The sequence below is a fragment of the Micromys minutus genome (assembly GCF_963924665.1).
Source record: "Micromys minutus genome assembly, chromosome: 5".
Taxonomy (NCBI): Eukaryota; Metazoa; Chordata; class Mammalia; order Rodentia; family Muridae; genus Micromys; species Micromys minutus.
In genome coordinates this window covers 5,043,184-5,062,530 of record NC_137974.1, presented here as the reverse complement: position 1 = coordinate 5,062,530, position 19,347 = coordinate 5,043,184, and the positions used below count along the sequence as shown (strand labels likewise).

Below are 19,347 nucleotides of genomic sequence, written 5' to 3'. Positions count from 1 at the left end.
CTCTGTGTGGTCACAGGTTTGGAACACCCACAGCTCCTAGTAGGATCATCTGTGCATATACAACTGCAGGTCACAATTTTCTCTTCCCTCAAATCCTTTAGTAGCCAATGGTTCATCAGAGATAGGGTCCCATGAATCCCTTCCCTGACCACAGAGGGCTGTTGACAAGCCCAGACTTGGGCAAGCCTGCGTTATTTAAGGAAAGTAGTAAAACTGCAGTAAGTTATCAGTGAGACGGGAGGTGCTCAAGTGGAGATGACGATAATTAAGTTTAGGATTTACGGATACCCCGCCCTTTTTACTCAACAGTAGAAGGACATGGCCTCTCCTGTGACATGCAACTTCATTTTTCTCTATTGGGAAAGAAATGTCCTTGGGTTTCAAACAGATTCAGTCCTTGTTGAAAGAAATGTTGCCGACTAATACAAAAGAATGGAGATGAAAACTAAGAATATGATTAATGCAATACAAAATTTAAAAACGGCACAGATTACATTTGAATATGTCTGATTTGGTAAGCCACCCAGACCCCTAAAGCCCTACTCATCTCTAGATATAATTAACATACATGATGAGAAAATCTAATAGAGAAAATTGATGAAATTTGAGAGAAAAGCAAGGGAAAGGGGTGTGGAGTGCTTGAGCCTTCGCAAGGCTTAGAAAGGTTCTTTAGAAAACAAACTACTTACGTCCTGCCAGACACACAAGAAACTCCTGCTCTTAAATAGTCCCATAGAGGCCAGTCTGCCAGTGCCATTTGCTCCTTACTAAAAGCCTACATGAAAACAGTCCTGGTAAACCACAGCGGGAGGAGGATATGCTGTGCCACTGTGCAGCTCGGTGAGTGCTTGCCGGAAACAGCAGGGAGAAAGGGAGCCAAACCCTGGAACCGGCCTGGTGCACCTCTACCAGGTCTCCTTGTCCTAGAGTCACACGGCTCCACAAGGAATCCTTTTATCAACGGAAGCCATGACAAGTATTTCCACAAACTCAGAAACACTTTGCAAGTTGTTCAGCCTTTAGAAATAAAAAAACGGCTCAAACGGTGCATGGATAATTGGATCCTTTTTGCTGAGAACTAGCTTCTTTGGTTGAGAAATTTTAAGAACTCAAAACAATTTTGCTTTTTGGCAGGCACTTCTGTTTCTTTAGACAAAAATGAAAGACACTGTACAGTTTCCTTCTAGTCAGTGCGGGAAGGGTTAGAAGGCTCGGGTGAGAACAAACATTAAAACTGCACAGAAGCAACCAGGGGCTAAGACTGACGAACGTCTGTTCCCTGGACAAATGCTATCAAAAAATATGGTACATTCTAATTTACCTGTGCAAGAGGAAAACTGAGTAAATTTTCGTATATTCTGTGGTCGTCCATTCAAGACGTCCTACTGCATTGTTAGCCACACGTGGCTATACTGGAAGAACACTCAAACAGAACAGCTTGCTGGGACTCATTTGTGCTTGTTGTGTGCATGCAAGTGTGAGGCCCTGAGTTCGATCCCCCAGAATCCTCATTAAAAAGCTGGTGTGGTTCTTTCTTCCTTGGCTGCTAAAGGGCTGTCATCATGAATGACACAGTAAGTAGCCTCAGCAGGAAGTTCATGACTAATGTCTTGTTCAGAGGAAACAAAGGGCCACTGATGTCCCTCACTGTGGAAAACCACTCCTGGTGGTTTATGAACTGGAAAACACTCCCACTGATCTCCGTCTACACTTGCTCAAGTCACGTGGGGCAGAAGAGCGTGTGCACTGCTGGGGCTTTCCATGCATGCCTGCTGTCCCATGGTTGGTGATCAAAGGGAGACACTGCTTTTGGTGGCAAACATGGGCTTCCACCCCGGGTCTGCCGTTCCTGGGCATTTCGGTGCAGAGGGAGAGTACCTGTGTCCCCGGGATCACAGGGCACAGCAGCAGAGGCTCTCTGGCCACACCTGTGTGAATTCGTTGTCTCACATGTCACGCTTTATTTACAATCACACCATCTGAGTGTGTTTGCTTGAATCTCTCATATCATTTTTTTAAACCCAAATGAAGAAATTGAGTGGCTTAGTCACTGATGGTTTGTGTGAGGATCAGGCTGAGAAAGGGCTGCATACAGCATTTGCTGGTTTCTCTGGTAGACCCAGCAGCAAAGGCACCTGTCTGATGAAAAGTCCTCCCACTTCCCAGCAGTTTCTCCTGGCCTTGATGAAGGAATGTCAGCTATGACAGGACCAGGAAAGAAGGGGGAAACAACAAGGAAACGCTGCCAGAGTCTGCCCACTGGCAGTCCTGTGTCTACCTACTTCAGAGAAAAGACTCTCCAAATGGATGTCACAAAGATGGGTAGGCGGTGAGAGAAGCTCACCCACGCATGGCCTAAGGCAGTTTTCCATGGCACTGTGTGGCTATTGTGCTAGAGATAAGCAGCTGGCATAGTTGTGCCCTGGTGGGCTCACTGTCCAGTGGGGTAGACAGACACACCCAACTGTGATAAGGAATGACAGGTACACCAGCAGAGTCTGTCCTAGGTCATGGTCCCTAAACCTACTATCAATAAAAGTTGTTTTGAAAAAGACATATTTTGAAACATACAAAAATAGATGCAAAAACCACAAGCTAAAACTAAAAAATAGTACCTTAAAATAGTCTTCATTTTTATTTGTTGATAATTAAAAAAAAAAAAAAACTATTTGCCTTCATTAAAAGTTAAAGACTGATGTTTTGGTACAATGTGAATGATCCACTTGGTTATTTGTGATTTAAAAGTCTAGCCCTAAGCTCAGTTCAATCCACGCTGAAGAACAGGTCGCACAGACACTGCAGAGCAGTGTCCTGAGGTGACATTCACACTTTGGTCCCCCTGTGCTCTGCTCTGCACTTCAAATGCTTTCACCAGTGGTGGTGCAGGGAACAGGGACAACAAAAGACCAGGAGCAGGAAAGCATGAAGAACTCTTCTCCAGGAAACTATGGTGCTCTATGGACTTGCTGCTGGAACTGGGAGCCACCGCCAGTTCTCCACAGGCCAGAACGTGAGCAGCTTCATTACTGTGAGGCTTGAGGAGGACGGAACACAGGCTGGGCTTTCAGTCAGGAGGTTACAGAGACACAGAAGGGACGAATGCATGCTGTCAACAGCCCGACAGTACTGGCTTTCCCCAAGAGAGCCTGGAAGCACACCTGTTTCCTTTAGCTATGGGCTACGGCCCCTAGTCTTTAGTCAAGTCTGCTTGTTGCTCTCTTACAGGCACACTGAATCAACTTACCCACGAAGTCTCCAGACTAGTAACGTTGTCAAAGTGCAGAATAATCCCACTGTGATTATAAAGTCAGTCACTGATGACAAACGTTCAGTGTCTTAAGTTCCACTTTGTCTTGATTTACTCCCTATCACATGATCATTGACTTAAAATTTTACACCATTTTCTACTTCCCTGAACGCTTCCTTTAAAAACTGTCCTGCAGAAATCACTTACAAACATTCTTATCTCTGGCTCTGCTTCAAGAGACCCCAACCTAACCGCTTGCTGACTATTTGAAAGTAGCAATCACTTTTAGATTTTCAGCAAAGTTGTTTCTTCCTACACAAAACATTATAGATATACCTCAGTTCACAGGACTTGTTGGTTGAAATAACCTTCTATTAGAGGCTGGAGAGATGGCAATTGAGAACAATGGCTACTCCTCTAGAGGACACAAGTTCAATTCCTAGCACCCACATGGCATCTCACAACTGTCTGTAATTCCAGTTCCAGGGGAGGTCTGATAGCCTCACATAGGCATACATGTAGGGAAAACATCAGTGCACATAAATAAATCATAAAAAAGAAGTACCCTCTGCTCATTTGTCACTGCTTTACCATCTAAGAGCAATAGCTTTCCCATAAGCTCAGCAAAGCACGGCCAGCCTGCAGGAGCAGGGAGGAGGTAGGTAATCGGCACTACGATTGTTCCGTGCTCCCTGTGGAAGCCACAAGGAACTGGCAGCTGGGGCTGGCTGGAAAGGCACCGGGACAGGGCAACAGTGCAATTGGGACACACTATCAAACAGGTCAGATAATCTGAGATTAGAGAAGCTTTAATACTGAGCTCATTCTATTTTTTATTTTAAAAATTAATAAAAATAATCCTTTCCTCCCTCCATTAGAATACCAATGATTTTATACTGGCAATAAAGATGAAATAATAATTTCCTTCATTTCCATTTCATTTTTTTTGTATGCATGCTTGATTAGATAGTAGATACCTTTAATCCCAGCACTAAGGAGGCAGAGACAGGAAAATCCCTTTGAACTTGATGTCAGCCAAATCTACAAGACAAGGTCTAGGCCTGGCATCTTTAAATTTTTTTTTTAAATATTTAAAATTTTTTGCTTGAGTTTAAAAGGAAGAGTTAAAAAATTTAATTATTTTTTAAAATCAATTATTTATTCACTTTACAACCCAACTGCTGCCCCTCACTTCCCCTCTTCTCCTCTGAGAGGGTGGCAGCTCCCCTGGAATCCCCCACCCCCAGGTCAGACAAGGCAGTCCAGTTAGGGGAGCATATTCCACAGACAGGAAACAGCTTTACGGGTAGTCCCCGCTCTAGCTGCATGAAGACCGAGCTGCACATCTGCTACATAGGTCCAGCCCACACATGTTCTTTGGTTGGTGGTTCAGTCTCTGAGATCCCCCAAGAGTCCAGCTTAGTTGACTCTGTTAGTCTTCCTGTGGAGTTCCTATAACTCCAGGGCCCATAATCCTTCCTCTTTCAGTCAGCTGCTGGGTGGAGTCTCTCAGGGGACAGTTATGCTAGGCCCTGTCATGCATGTCCTTTTGGGTCTGGGTTACCTCGTTCAGGATGATATTCTCAAGTTCCATCCATTTGCCTGCAAAAGTCATGATGTCTTTGCTTTTAATGGCTGAATTGTATTCTATTGTATAGGTGTACTACATTTTCTATATCCATTCTTCAGTTGAGAGACATCTACGTTGTTTCTAGTTTCAGGCTATTACAAATAAAACTGATATAAACCTAGTTTAGCAAGTGTCCCTGTGGTATGGTGGGCCATTTTTTGGGTATATGCCCTGGAGTGGTATACCTGGGTCTTGAGCTAGAACTATTACCAGTTTTCTGAGAAACCACCAAATTGATTTCCGAAGCAGTTGTACAAGCTTGCACTCTGCAGAGGAATCTAGAATGGCTGAGAAACATTTAAAGAAATGTTCAACATCTTTACTCATCAGGAAAATGTGAGTGAAAATGACTCTGAGACTTACAGCTGTTAGAATGGTTAGGGTAAAACACTCCGGTGATAGCACATGCTGGCGAGGATGCTGAGCAAGGAGAACACTCCTCCCTTGCTGGTGGGAGTGCAACCTTGCACAAACAAATTTAATTGTGATTAAATTGAGAAGGAGACTGGAGGTGGTGGCTACAGGGGTGACAGCTGTAGCTACTGTTTTATTTTACAAATGGAGGCACACTATCTAATTTAGAAATTTTAAATAGTTCTTAAACCTGTATGACGAATTCGATTGTGTTATATATTTGTATTTCTGACGTTTTCTCAGACTGAAAGGCACTATGCTCTGGTGCTGAGAGACAACACGGCCACACCAGTGGATCTCACGCTAAGCCTGTCAGAACATGGGCTCCCCCTCTTTCCAGCCTGCTTTTACAGAGCACTGGAGAGCAAGCTGCTCGTGGGAATGCAGTGCCCCAGTCTATAGCTGACATGTCAGCCTCTGCAGCCCACAGATGAGCAACTAAAAACAAAGCAAAAGATGGTATCACGGAAGCAGGGCAGTCCCCGAGGACAGCAGTGAAACCCACCCTGACTAAAGCTATCTGAATCACCTGGGGGACAGAAAAGAGGACCACAAAATTTGCTGGTGACACACCTCACAGGAGGAATGCATAAAGTACACTAACAACCTGGAGACGTTGTCAAGAAAGCAGAAGAGAAAATCTAGTAAGGACAGTATTATTGATCAAAATGGGAAAAACATGGAATGGCTGCCTAGGGGAAGATAGTCTGGGATCACAATGAGGAAAACACTATGCCAGAATCAAGTGATCATACAGAGACTTGTGTCAGGATATAAGCATTAGTTGCCCAACAGTTTAATTGTATGAACAGAACTGTAGTAAGACATCCCAGGTTTGCTACGATGAAGTCAAGCGAAGAGGTGAAGCCGAGATGTACAATGTGTGACTGCACGAGTTCAGCCAGCTTTAACTTTCCTATGCCTCACTGGCTCACTCACCTAAAACAGAGACAGCTATGGTAGAATTCACAAGCACACAGTGAACAGCAACCAGCTACAGGCTAAAAGCATGTTAGGAACAGGGACAGACATCATATATCTTAGTTTCTCTTCTGTGCTGTGAGAAAATACTCTCACAAAAGCAACTTCAGGGCTGAAGGGCTTGTTGTGGTTCAGTGTTCAAAGGTCCAGTTCATCATGGTGGGAAACCAAGGTGGCAGGAAGGAACAGCTGGTCCATCAGCAATTAGAAAGCAAGGTGGCACTCAGCTGCCTTCTCCATGTTATATAGCCGAGGAAGACCCTATTCTATGGAATGGACCATTCAGAATCAAGACAGGTCTCTGCAAATCAATTAACACAATTAAGATAATTCCTTACAGATACTCTGAAGGTGGTAAATTTAACGTAGACAGTTTATCACAGGTATACCCTTTCTCAGAGATGATTGTTGAATTTGTGAAGCTGATAATCACTGATGTAAAAGTCACAAATATAGAAATTTTGATGAGACTGGAAATCAACCAGATACAAGCCAAAGATAATTACAAACCCAAGGATGTACACATAGAAATTTGAGGCTTTATCATAATCCATGCTGTAAATTGGGAGCAGCAGCAGGCATTCAACAAGAAAACAACCACTTACTTACCTGCTAATAAAATGTTTCTAAATAGGTTTTTCAAATGTGTAATGGAAAGAGGCCCAGGAACCCGGCATCGGGCCCAAGTTCCCAGCCGGCAACTTTTGGGGTGCACAACAGGTGCTCGGACCATCAACCACCAGGAAGAACAGAGAACCAGAGACACAGGACTGGTGAGAATGGGGGAGGGAGGGAAGGGGTTCCAACTTGCCAGGGGGCAGAGAGATCTCAGCAGAGCAGGCACGCCTGCCCAGCTTGATTCAGAGGCCCAGGAACCCAGCATCAGATCTTCTGTTCCCAGCCGGCGGCTTTTGGGGTGCACAACAGGCACTTGGACCATCTGCCACCAGGAACAGCAGAGATCCAGGGACACAGGCCAGGTACAAGGGAAAGGTGAAAACCAATCACTGACAACAAGATGGCAAGAGGAAAGCAAAAGAACGTACCCCAGGGAAACCAAGACAACCTGGCAACATTAGAACCCAGCTCTCCAACAACAAAGACCGGAATGCCAAACTCTCCAGAAAAAGAAGACTCAGACCTGAAATCCTACCTCAAGATGATGATAGAGATCCTTAAACAAGAATGAGAGAAAAAACATAAAGAATTAGAAGCTTTTAAAGAAGAAATAAGAAAAACACTCAAAGAGCTCAAAGAAATAGAAGAAAATAGAACCAAAGAGATGAAGGAATAGAAGAAGGAATTTAAAACGGAAATGGACACAATAAAGAAAGCACTGAAAGAGACAACCCTTGAGGTAGAAATCCTAAAAAAGAAATCAGGAGTCACAGATGCAAGCATTTCCAACAGACTATAAGAGATGGAAGACAGAATCTCGGAGGCCAAAGACAACATTGGAAACATAGACAAAACAGAGAAGATGAAAAAACCAAAAAGTTCCTAACCCAAAATGTCCAGGAGATCCGGGACACAATGAGAAGACCAAACCTGAGGATAATAGGAATAGAGGAGGGCAAAGAATATCAACTAAGAGGTACAGTAAATATCTTCAACAAAATCCTGGAAGAAAACTTTCCTACCCTTAAGAATGAGATGACCACGAGCATAAAAGAAGCCTACAGAACTCCAAATAGATTGGACCAGAAAAGAAATTCCTCCCGACACATAATAGTCAAAACACCAAGTGCCCAAAGCAAAGAAAGAATACTAAAAGCAGTAAGGGAAAAAGGTCATGTAACATATAAAGGCAGACCAAGAAGAATCACACCCGACTTCTCAACAGAGACTATGAAAGCTAGAAGAGCCTGGACAGACATCATGCAGACCCTAAGAGAGCACAAGTGCCAGCCTAAGCTGCTATACCCAGCAAAACTATCAATCACCATAAATGGTGAGATGAAGATATTCCAAGACAAAACTAAATTCACACAATATATGACCACAAACCCAGGACTACAACGAATTATAGGTGGAAAACCCAATACAATGAGGGGAACCACCTCATAGTAAAAACAAGAAAACTCCTAAGCAAGAAAACCAAAAGAAGACACACAGGCACAATTTTACCTCTGAAAGCAAAAATAGCAGGAAACAGCAACCACTACTCCTTAATATCTGTTAACATAAATTAACTCAATTCCCCAAAAAAAGATATAGGCTATCAGACTGGATACAAAAACTAAACCCAGCATTTTGCTGCATACAGGAAACCCATCTCAGAGATAAAGACAGACACTATCTCAGAGTAAAAGGTTGGGAAAAAAACTTATAAGCAAATGGCCCCAAGAAGCAAGCTGGAGTGGCCATTCTAATATTGAATAAAGTAGATTTTCAACCAAAAGTTATCAAAAGAGATAAGGAAGGACACTTTTTACTCATTACAGGGGAAATTTGTCAGGAGGAACTCTCAATTCTTAATATATATGCTCCAAATACAAGAGCACCCATATTCATAAAAGAAACCCTACTAAAGCTCAAAAAATACATTGCACCGCACACAATAATAGTGGGAGACCTGAATACACCACTCTCACCAATGGACAGATCATGGAAACAGAAATTGAACAAGGACACAGTAAAAGTAACAGAGGTTATGAATCAACTGGAATTAATAGATATCTATAGAACATATCGTCCTAAAACAAAATAATACACCTTCTTCTCAGCACCTCACAGCACCTTCTTGAAAATTGACCACATAATTGGTCACAAAACGAGCCTTAATAGATATGAGAAGATTGAAATACTCCCATGCATTCTTTCAGATCACCATAATCTAAGGATGGTCTTTAATAACAACAAAGACAACAAAAAGCCCATATACATATGGAAACTAAACAATGCTCTATTAAACAACAGCAGGGTCAAAGAAGAAATAAAGAAAGAAATTAAGGATTTTCTACAATTCAATAAAAATTAAAACACAACATACCCAAACCTATAGGATGCAATAAAAGCAGTACTGAGAGAAAAACTCATAGCTCTGAGTGCCTCCAAAAAGAAACTGGAGAGAGCTACACTAGTAACCTGACAGCACAGTTGAAAGCTCTAGAACAAAAGGAAGCAGATACACCCAAGAGAAGTAGAGAGCAAGAAATAATCAAACTTAGGGCAGAAATAGATCAAATAGAAACAAAAAGAACCATTGAAAGAATCAACAAAACCAAGAGCTGATTGTTTGAGAAAATCAACAAGATTGATAAACCCTTAGCCAGACTAACTAGAGGGCAAAGAGAGAGTATCCAAATTAACAAAATCAGAAAGGAAAGTGGAGAAATAACAACTGAAATGAAGGAAATTCAAGAAATCATCAGATCCTACTACAAAAGCCTATACTCAACAAAGCTGGAAAATCTGGAGGAAATGGATGAATTTCTAGACAGATACAAGACACCAAAGTTAAATCAGGACCAGATAAACCATCTAAATAATCCCATAACACCTAAAGAAATAGAAGCAGTCATCAAAAGCCTCCCAACCAAAAAAAAAAAAAAAAAAAAAAAAAAAAGCCCAGGTCCAGATGGGTTCAGTGCAGAATTTTATCAGACATTTATTGACGACATAATACCAAAACTCTCCAAACTATTCCACAAAATAGAATCAGATGGAACACTAAATAATTCATTTTTTGATGCTACAATAACCCTCGTCCCTAAACCACACTAAGACCCTACGAGGAAAGAGAAGTTAAGACCAATCTCACTTATGAACATTGATGCAAAGACACTCAACAAAATCTTTGCAAACCGAATCCAAGAACACATCAAAAGGATCATTCACCATGATGAAGTAGGCTTCATCCCTGGGATGCAGGAATGGTTTAATATAAGGAAATCCATCAATGTAATCCACCATATAAACAAACTCAAAGGAAAAAAAAAACACATGGTCATCTCACTAGATGCTTAGAAAGCATTTGACAAAATCCAACACCCTTTTATGTTAAAAGTCTTGGAAAGAACAGGAATCCAAGGCCCATACCTAAACATAATAAAAGCAATATACAGCAAATCAACCACCATCATCAAACTTAATGGTGGGAAACTTGAATCAATCCCACTAAAATCAGGGACTCAACAAGTCTGCCCACTATCCCCCTACCTATTCAACATAGTACTGGAAGTCCTGGCTGGAGCAATTAGACAGCAAAAGGAAATCAAAGGGATACAAATTGGAAAGGAAGAAGTAAAAACATCACTATTTGTAGATAACATGATAGTGTACTTAAGGGACCCCACAAATTACACCAGAGAACTCCTACAGCTGATAAATAAGTTCAGCAAAGTGGCTGGATATAAAATTAACTCAAACTAATCAGTAGCCTTTCTATATTCAAAGGACAAACATGTGGAGAAAGAAATTAGGGAAAAGATACCCTTCACAATAGTCACAAAAACTATGAAATACCTTGGTGTGACTCTAACTAAACAAGTGAAGGACCTGTATGACAAGAACTTCAAATCTCTAAAGAAGGAAATCGAGGAAGATCTCAGAAAATGGAAAGATCTCCCATGCTCATGGATTGGAAGGATCAACATTTTTAAATTGGCCATCTTACCAAAAGCAATCTACAGATTCAATGCAATCCCCATCAAAATTCCAACCCAGTTCTTCATAGAGTTGGAAAGAGCAATGTGCAATTTCATCTGGAATAACAAAAGACCTAGATTAGCGAAATCCATCCTCAACAACAAGAAAACATCTGCGGGAATCACTATCCCTGACCTCAAGCTATATTATAAGGCAATTGTGCTGAAAACTGCATGGTACTGGTATAGAGATAGGCATGTGGATCAATGGAGTAGAATAGAAGATCCAGAAATGAGCCCTCACTTATATGGTCACCTGATTTTTGACAAAGGAGCAGTAAACATTCAATGGAAAAAGGACAGCCTATTCAACAAATGGTGCTGGTCCAACTGGCACTCAACATGCAAAAGAATGAAAACAGACCCGTTCTTATCTCCTTGTACAAAGCTCAAGTGCAAGTGGATCAAAGATCTCCACATTAAACCAGATACACTGAAACTATTAGATGATAAAGTAAGGAAAACCTTAGAACTCATAGGCACAGGAGAAAATTTCCTGAACAGAACACCAATTGCTCAAGCTCTAAGCTCAACGATTGACAAATGGAACTTAATGAGATTGCAAAGTTTCTGTAAGGCTAGAGACACTGTCAAGAAAACAAACGGCAGCCAACAGATTGGGAAAAGATCTTTACCAACCCCACATCAGAAAGAGGCCTAATATCCAGGGCATAAAAAGAACTCAAAAAGCTAGACATCAGAGAATCAAACAACTCAATTAAAAAATGGGATACAGACTTAAACAAAAAGTTCTCAATCGAGGAATATCAAATGGCTGCGAAACATCTGAGGAAGTGCTCAATATCCTTAGCCATCAGGGAAATGCAAATCAAAGCAACCCTGAGATTCCACCTCACACCAGTCAGATTGGCCAAGATCCAAAACTCAGATGACAGCAGATGCTGGCGAGGATGTGGAAAAAGAGGAACACTTCTCCACTGTTGGTGGGGTTGTAAATTGATACAACCACTCTGGAAATCAGTCTGGCGGTTCCTCAGAAAAATGGACATAGTACTACCTGAAGACCCATTTATTCCACTTCTGAGCATTTACCCCAGAGACGCTCCAACATACAACAAAGATACATGTACCACAATGTTCATTGCAGCTCTATTTGTAATAGCCAGAAGCTGGAAAGACCCCAGATGTCCTTCAGTAGATGAATGGATACAAAAATTGTGGTACATTTACACAATGGAGTACTACTCAGCTATCAGAAACAATGGCTTAACGAAATTCTTAAGAAAATGGCTGCATCTAGAGAATATCATCCTTAGTGAGATAACCTAGTCACAAAAGAGCAGACATAATATGCAGTCACTGATAGTGGGATACTAACCCCAGAAAGCTCTGTACACCCCGGAAACAACTCACAGACTGTGTGAAGTTCAACAACAACAAAAAGAATATATTTTAATTAAAATAGAACCGTATCACATCCCCCTTTCCTCCCTACAGCCCCTCCTAGTTTCTCTCCTATCCCCTCAAATTAATAGCCTGTTTTCCTATATTATTGTTACACATATACATGTGTATGTATATGTACCCACAAATACTTAATTACAACCTTAAAAAATGTATTTGTATACTTTTATGCAAAAATGCTTAAAAATTTGTACATTTATCTTTGTTTTTTAAAATATAGTTTTTTAATAAAATAAAATGTGTAATGGGGAAAGCTGAGACACAGGAGCCCCCAGAGGTTCTCAGCAGCATCTGCCATGTGCCCTGTCCCAGCCCTGGATCCCTTTGTCACAGATAAGATGTGATGACAGCTCAGTTGGATTCACCTGTGAGACTTCAAGTGTGCACCTTTTCTATTTTCTACCAACACTTCCATCTGCCCCGGGACTTCACAAATTTCAAATTTTGTGCTGTCACATCCTGTTTCCTTACCCTGGCAATAGCCCTGTGTGTGATGATGCTGTGCTTTGGGAAGGCATTCACTCTAAGATATCTGATTTTAAAGGGGCTAATGGTAGAATTTGGCTCCTGTTTGCTACAAAGTATACTTCATTTGGTTTTGGAAAGAGATAAATTTAAAGACTAAATAGATTGAAGGCAAACTAAAATTTAAAAGTAACTAATCACAATATTTTAACTAGCTGGGCTGGCTATATTAGCTAGAGAACACAGTCACAGATCCCTTTTCTAGAGATGCCTGAGTCTATAAAGAATCTTAATCAATTCTCAAACAGCCATGGGTGCCTCTAGTTACTGAAAGCTGATGATCATGGACAAGAGTGAACTTGATAGCCCGGATGAAATGAGTACGAACTAAATAATTTCAATAAGCATTCACTGCATCCAGTGTATACAGAGAGCCCACAAGGTGTTGGCCTCATGATCGCATGTCACATGTACAGACATCTCCCTCAACATTTTTCCATTCCCTGTATGTGGTTGGTGTCTTTCCAGTATTCTTGGACACACACATTCTTTCATTTATTCATTCACACACACACACACACCCCATCCCAGCCCTGCCCTCTCTCTCCCCTCAAAGCCATGTTTCTGGAGTTCATACACAGCCTTCTCTTCAGTAACCACATTACCGTTTCCTTTTCTAATTAGAAAACTTCCCATAATTCCTGAGACTCAGTGTGAGTGGCACCTTCCTTCTCCAGATCTCTTTACTGTATTGAGTCATGTCAGATTTCAGAATGTTCCGGATTTTGGAGCATTTCAAATTTTAGATTTGTGGACTAGAAATATTCTGCCCATATGATGTAAATCAAGAGCGTAGCATTATTGTGGCAGCCTGAGTGCTCAGCAGTCAGACAGTTGTAGGCCTGACGCCACGGTGAGCCTGCTGAGTACATTCCAATTTAATCTTCTCAGCCACCCGCAAGACATGGGTTTATTTTTATAGACAGGAAAATCAGGACTCAAGGAGTTTAAGAACACACAACAATTTGTGAGGACAGGATTTGCTCTCTGAAGCTCACACCCTTTCTATTGAGTGGTACAATTCCCTACAGTGGGCACTCAAAGGAGCAAATGTTGTATACAATCTAAAACATAACAAGACACGAAGTTAACCAAGAATTACCAATCAACCAAACTGAGTGAAGAAATAAAGAGAGTTGTTCAAGTTCAAAAGTTGTGACAGGACACAGAATCATGTAGTCTGGAATAAGCTGATCACAAGTGGGAACAGACCAGCTGAAATAGAAAGTCAGAGCTGTGCTGCGGGGGGTACAACATCTCCACTTCTTGCCAAGGGCAGAAATCACACAGATGTGGACTTGCACCTCCATATAATCTGGTAGCTCACCCTCCCTAAAACCAGACCGCCCTGATTTAATAAAGACATGTAACTTTATTCAGGAACTACGTAAGTTAAATATTCAGGTATCCTCTTTCATGTCAAATAAACATAAGATCGTAACATGGAGTAATCCACTTCACAAGTCTTTGTATAAATATGCCTCCTATAGACTCTTCCATTCAAAATATATACAATTGACCATAATCACATCTACCAAGCTTCTAAATCTCTGAAGCCACGCTCTTTAGACATCTTGATTTTAACCACGGATATGAGTTGCTTAGCTTGTTCATCACATGCACTGTGATCATCATAGCCTAAGCTCATGAGACCACACTCAGAAACGCCCACCCGGAGTGGTGCACAGTGCTTTATTATCAGGACTGTTTTGAATGGCTCTTGTAACTAATCTCTTCAAATGACAGATAAGAGGAACTGATTACAGGGCATCATTTTATGATTACACAACATACACAGCAGAGACTGTAAGTGGTTGTCCACACACTGGAGAAGCCCTATACCTTCTTTCACACTGTTAGGTAAAGGGAAAATCCCTATGTTGAAACTGGTGGGAATAGCAGTCTAATTAGTGAGCACTCTATAGTATTTTATATTTTAAATTGAACCTTTTTGTCTTCTACTTTTACAGGCCCCAGTAAAATAAATAGCTATTTTGTTTGCAACACTATTATTAATTATATAGCAATAATTTCCATATAATATAAACTTTAGCTTTGAAATTTTTATTACTTTGAGTTTAGAAAATTCCTTGTAGACACTATCTCTACACATTTATTTAGCCAGTGTCAGAATTAGCACAGATTATGTACTGGCAGAAGGCATCACCACTTTGAGGACCACTTGTTACTTCATATTAAAGGCACTCTAGACAGAAAGCAAGGAATGCTATCTCTAATCCTCAAAGGTTTTGAAAGCAACCCGAGTACCAACTTCTTCACTGAGGATACTAAAATACCAGACACGGACTATGACCCAAGTACACTCACAATCTTAAATACACTTGTCACAATTTAAAGGCTGAAAACCAATGACTTAGGCATTTAGAAGTTTAAAAATGAACAGATCAAGTCCAAAGGAAATAGAAAACAAAGAAATAAAGACAAAATCAGCAATTCTAAAATGAAAGAAAGACATAATAAAAGTAGTTTCTTCGAGTAGAACAAGATTATTAGCTAGGTATGGTGGTGCATAAGTTCAATCCATGCACGTGGAGGCAAAGGTGGGCAGGTCTCTGACTTCAAGATCAGCCAGTCAATCCCAGGACAGCTAGGGCTACATAGTCCCGACTATCCCAAACGAAAACCAAACAGCAACGATGACACGTGCAAACAGGAATAAAAGTGAGACTGTTATTCACACTATAGTCCTGGGCTTGCACCCGTATGGTCACTACACACCACCCCTTTAGTGTGTGTGCTCGTGCGTGTGTGGGAGGGGGCCCAAAATGCTGATGCTGGTAGTCTTCCTGGGTCACTCTCTACCTGACTGAGGCAGAGTCTCTCAACTGAGCTGAAAATTTCCCAACATGGCTACTTTGCTCGCCAGCTTGCTCTGGGCCTCGTTTGTGTCTGATTTGCAAAGGCTGGAATTACAAATTGGCTACCCTGTGTGCATGCGTGTGTGTGCATGCATGTGTGTGCATGCATGTGTGTTGCTCTCAAAAGGTATTTTTCCTTTGCATGAAAGAACATTTTTCTTAATGTGCTATTCAAAACTTGCTCCATTTAATGCAAAGCACCCATTTGATTGAATCCGTTCATATTTATTGCTCATAAGAAGTCAACAGTCATTTTTATAATTGTTCCCTACATGCAATGTGCCTCTTCGACTTTAACAGCTTTAAATATTCCCGCTTGGTTTCTGGGCATCTGGCTATGGTGTGGCATGTTTTGCTTTCCTGTTCTACCGCACTAGAGGCTCATTGGGCTATTGATGATCTTGAGCTATTACATCAATTTCAGGAGTTTTTTAGCTGCTGCCTCTTCAAATATTTTTCTGCTCTACCCCATCGACACTTTTGAGACTTCAGTGCCGATGTGTTGCTCTTTTCCAGCACTGTCATTCTGGACCCAGAACTCCTAATTATTGTCTTATTTTGCTTCTCAGCTCCCTCTTACAATACTTGAAAATATTTATGGTAGCCATTTTAGAATTGCTCTATATTTATTAATTCTGTTGCTTCTTTCTATGTCCCACATTCCTCACTGCCCCCCCCAATATCCTTTTTATTTTAATGTTATTTTGCATGAGAAAGAAACTACAGAATTATATAAAAGATGAGCTAGGTTCTTCCCTCTTTTATTTTTATCCCTCCATCCTTCCCTCTGGCTGGGGTCATTATACAAGCTGCTCTTCAAACTCAGTCCTTCCATCTCAGTCTCCTCAGTACTGGGGTTACAGGTGTGTGCCACCTCTGCCAGCAGCAAGCCTGTATTCTTCATGTTCTTGGGAACCTCAGGATGATCCAAAGTGGCTCTTGAAAGAATGACAAAATGTTCCTTCTGAAGCATCTGCTGCACAGGCTACCGTCTAACCACAGAGCACCCACAGCAGGCTCAGCTCACAGATTCCTAAGGGTTGTGCTGTTCCCAGGGCCTGTGAGTCTGTCCAGGTCTACTGCTCACTCTGAGCTGGGGCTCCTCAGGGGTATGATGCTCTTCCTGCACTAGGGCTCCTCAGCGGTATGAAGTCCAAGATAGAATGTTGGTTTTGGTTTGCTTTGTTTTTATTGCTTTTTAAATCATACCTCAACTTTCCTTTAGAACTTTTCTCTTTGATTTGCTAACTGTTCTTATTCAAACATTTCTGTCAGAAACTCATAATTATTTCATCAAAGAACTCAAACCAGATACTCATTCTGTTACCACAGTCCAGTGTGCTTTCTGTGACAGCATTTGTTATCTACTAGGATCAAAACAATCATAGACACTGGGTATAAGCTGCTCAATGCTTGGGGTGTGTGTGTGTGTGTGTGTGTGTGTGTGTGTGTGTATGTATGTATGTACCTCAATTATGTCCTGATTTGCTCCAGTATTTAGTTCCTAGTAGATCTGCTGCTGCATTTGGTTTCTAAAGTGAGAGCCAGTGCACTCCTAAAGCTCACACAACTCGTGTTGAGAAATCTCATTTGCTGAGCTATCCCTGAGCCACGGCTCCATCCACTGAAGCTAAGTCATCCACAGTGTCTTAAGAAAGGCAAGAGGTACTATGTCCCGTCTACAGTCTGTGCTCTTCACCCCACAAAGCTTGTTACTTCTCCCTGTCCGCCAGCTGCGCTTCTTCCTTCTTCCAACCTGAGCACACAGTTGCATGCTGCATCTCTTTGAGCATAAACCATCGATTAACTCGTGTTTGTTTATAAGGTGTTCAGCATGTGTGTGCCTGAGTATGGGCACCACACATGTGCACAGGCCAGAAGAAGGTGTCAAGCCCTCTGCAACTGGAGCTACAGGGGGTTCCAAGGCACCTTGTGGGTGTTGGGAGCCAAACCTGAGGCCTCTGTAAGAGCAGCCAGTGCTCTTACCCCTGAGCATTTTTAAGGAAAGGGGAGCTATGAGCATGAGGAATAGGAAGGAAGCTCGTTTACAAAGCTGGCTTTTAAGACAGTAGTATATTTAATTCATAGGAGGAGAGAGATGAACAATTTAGTCAGAGCTTAAAGGCCTGGTGGACGATTCTCCTACCTGTGCAGCTGGATATATTCTCGGGGTCTGTTGAGCAGGTGAAGGAATCGGTCCACAATCTTGTTCTTTCCTACACCCTGAAAGAACACAAACAGACTTAAGCAGTAAGAAGCTTTGAAGGTAAATTTCTGGCAAGCTCCTTCTTCAAAGGTCTACTAATTTTGTTGTTTATAAAACCAAAGCCAGCAAGCATGCAGGGTACATCTCCTGTCCCACAGAGGCCACTGAAGGCTCTGACTCTGAAGTGTGGCACCCCTATACTGTTCTTATGAGAGGAAGTCCCAATGCTGGAGTTTATCTCTTGACCTTCATTCTAGTTTCACAGTTAAGTCTCATATTACCACAGAACATTGAAGACTGCAGGTTGTGAAATGCCATCAAAGGCAATCAGGTATGCATAAAAGTAATGGCTTTTCTTCCGTTTCTCAGAAATACACTTTTCAGTTATAGGAGGATAAACAGGATGCCATGGTTCTTGATTTAGTCCTGTGCTTTTTCCGTTACAACTCTAGAACTCTAACAATGTGTGCACTAGCATAATCCAACCACACATGCTCTCCTTAGATGTGTCCTCCTTCCCTCTGACTCACGCTGGAGCTACTGACCTTCCATAGAGGGTAGACCACGTGCCCATGTTAATTCCCTGTTTGAAAGTTTGCATGTGCCATTTAATCACCACTCAGAGGTGGCAGCATCAGTTAGGAAGTAAGACTGCCTTAATCTCGCAAACCCGGAAGGTAAGGCTCAGAAATGCTGAGCAGGACATTTACAGTCCATGACAGGGGTCTCAGTTCTGGGTGTGTTTGATCCTGATGCCCATTGCTTTATCTGCTGTGCAGTGGGTTAGATTCCTCAGCATGAAATTTATTGAGGCAACTAGGCCTCTAGCTACCTCATTACTCACTCCTAGAAGCTACCCTCCAAGCTCCCACTTTACATTATGGAAGCTAAAGAACCAGACCGACAAATTTATTAATAACAGAATAATGGATCATTTCCTCTCAGGAATCGGCTTAGTTTCTACTCGGACTTCACCCACAAAAATGTAAGCCTAGCACAGAAGCACAAACAAGGAAAATTACACTAGCACATTTGCATGACAATTTTGACAGCATGGAAGTTTTAAATGGTGTACTGTTAGAAACATACAGTTTAAAATAGATACAATCAAATGAAGATGGCTATGTTAAAACTTTCAGCTCTTTTAATTTCAGTAATCACAGAAAAATGCAAACATCACAGACTCAAGTAACAACAGAGACAGTAAAGATCTAAAAGCTGTTGAGCTCCACCTCCTCATTAGCCGCCACAGCAGGGGCGGGGGCGGGGGGGGGGGGTGAGGGGGCAGGGGCAGCTAAGATGCCCTGTGCTCTGGAGCAGCTCCTTGCTGTGTCCTTGGGGTCTCTAGAACACTGACCTCCTGTCTTTTTGCTCCACAGCCTCTGGGGTAT

The 19,347-nt window shown here is 41.7% G+C and overlaps 1 protein-coding gene across 1 annotated transcript in view; it reads right to left on the bottom strand.

The window, feature by feature from the left end:
* VWA8 (von Willebrand factor A domain containing 8) overlaps positions 1 to 19,347 on the bottom strand; it is a 298,398-nt gene that overhangs the window by 122,094 nt on the left and 156,957 nt on the right. Inside the window, exon 21 of the mRNA XM_080917170.1 lies at positions 17,897 to 17,973. Coding sequence (XP_080773296.1) covers positions 17,897 to 17,973 — 77 coding nt within the window. The remainder of the gene's footprint in view (positions 1 to 17,896; positions 17,974 to 19,347) is intronic.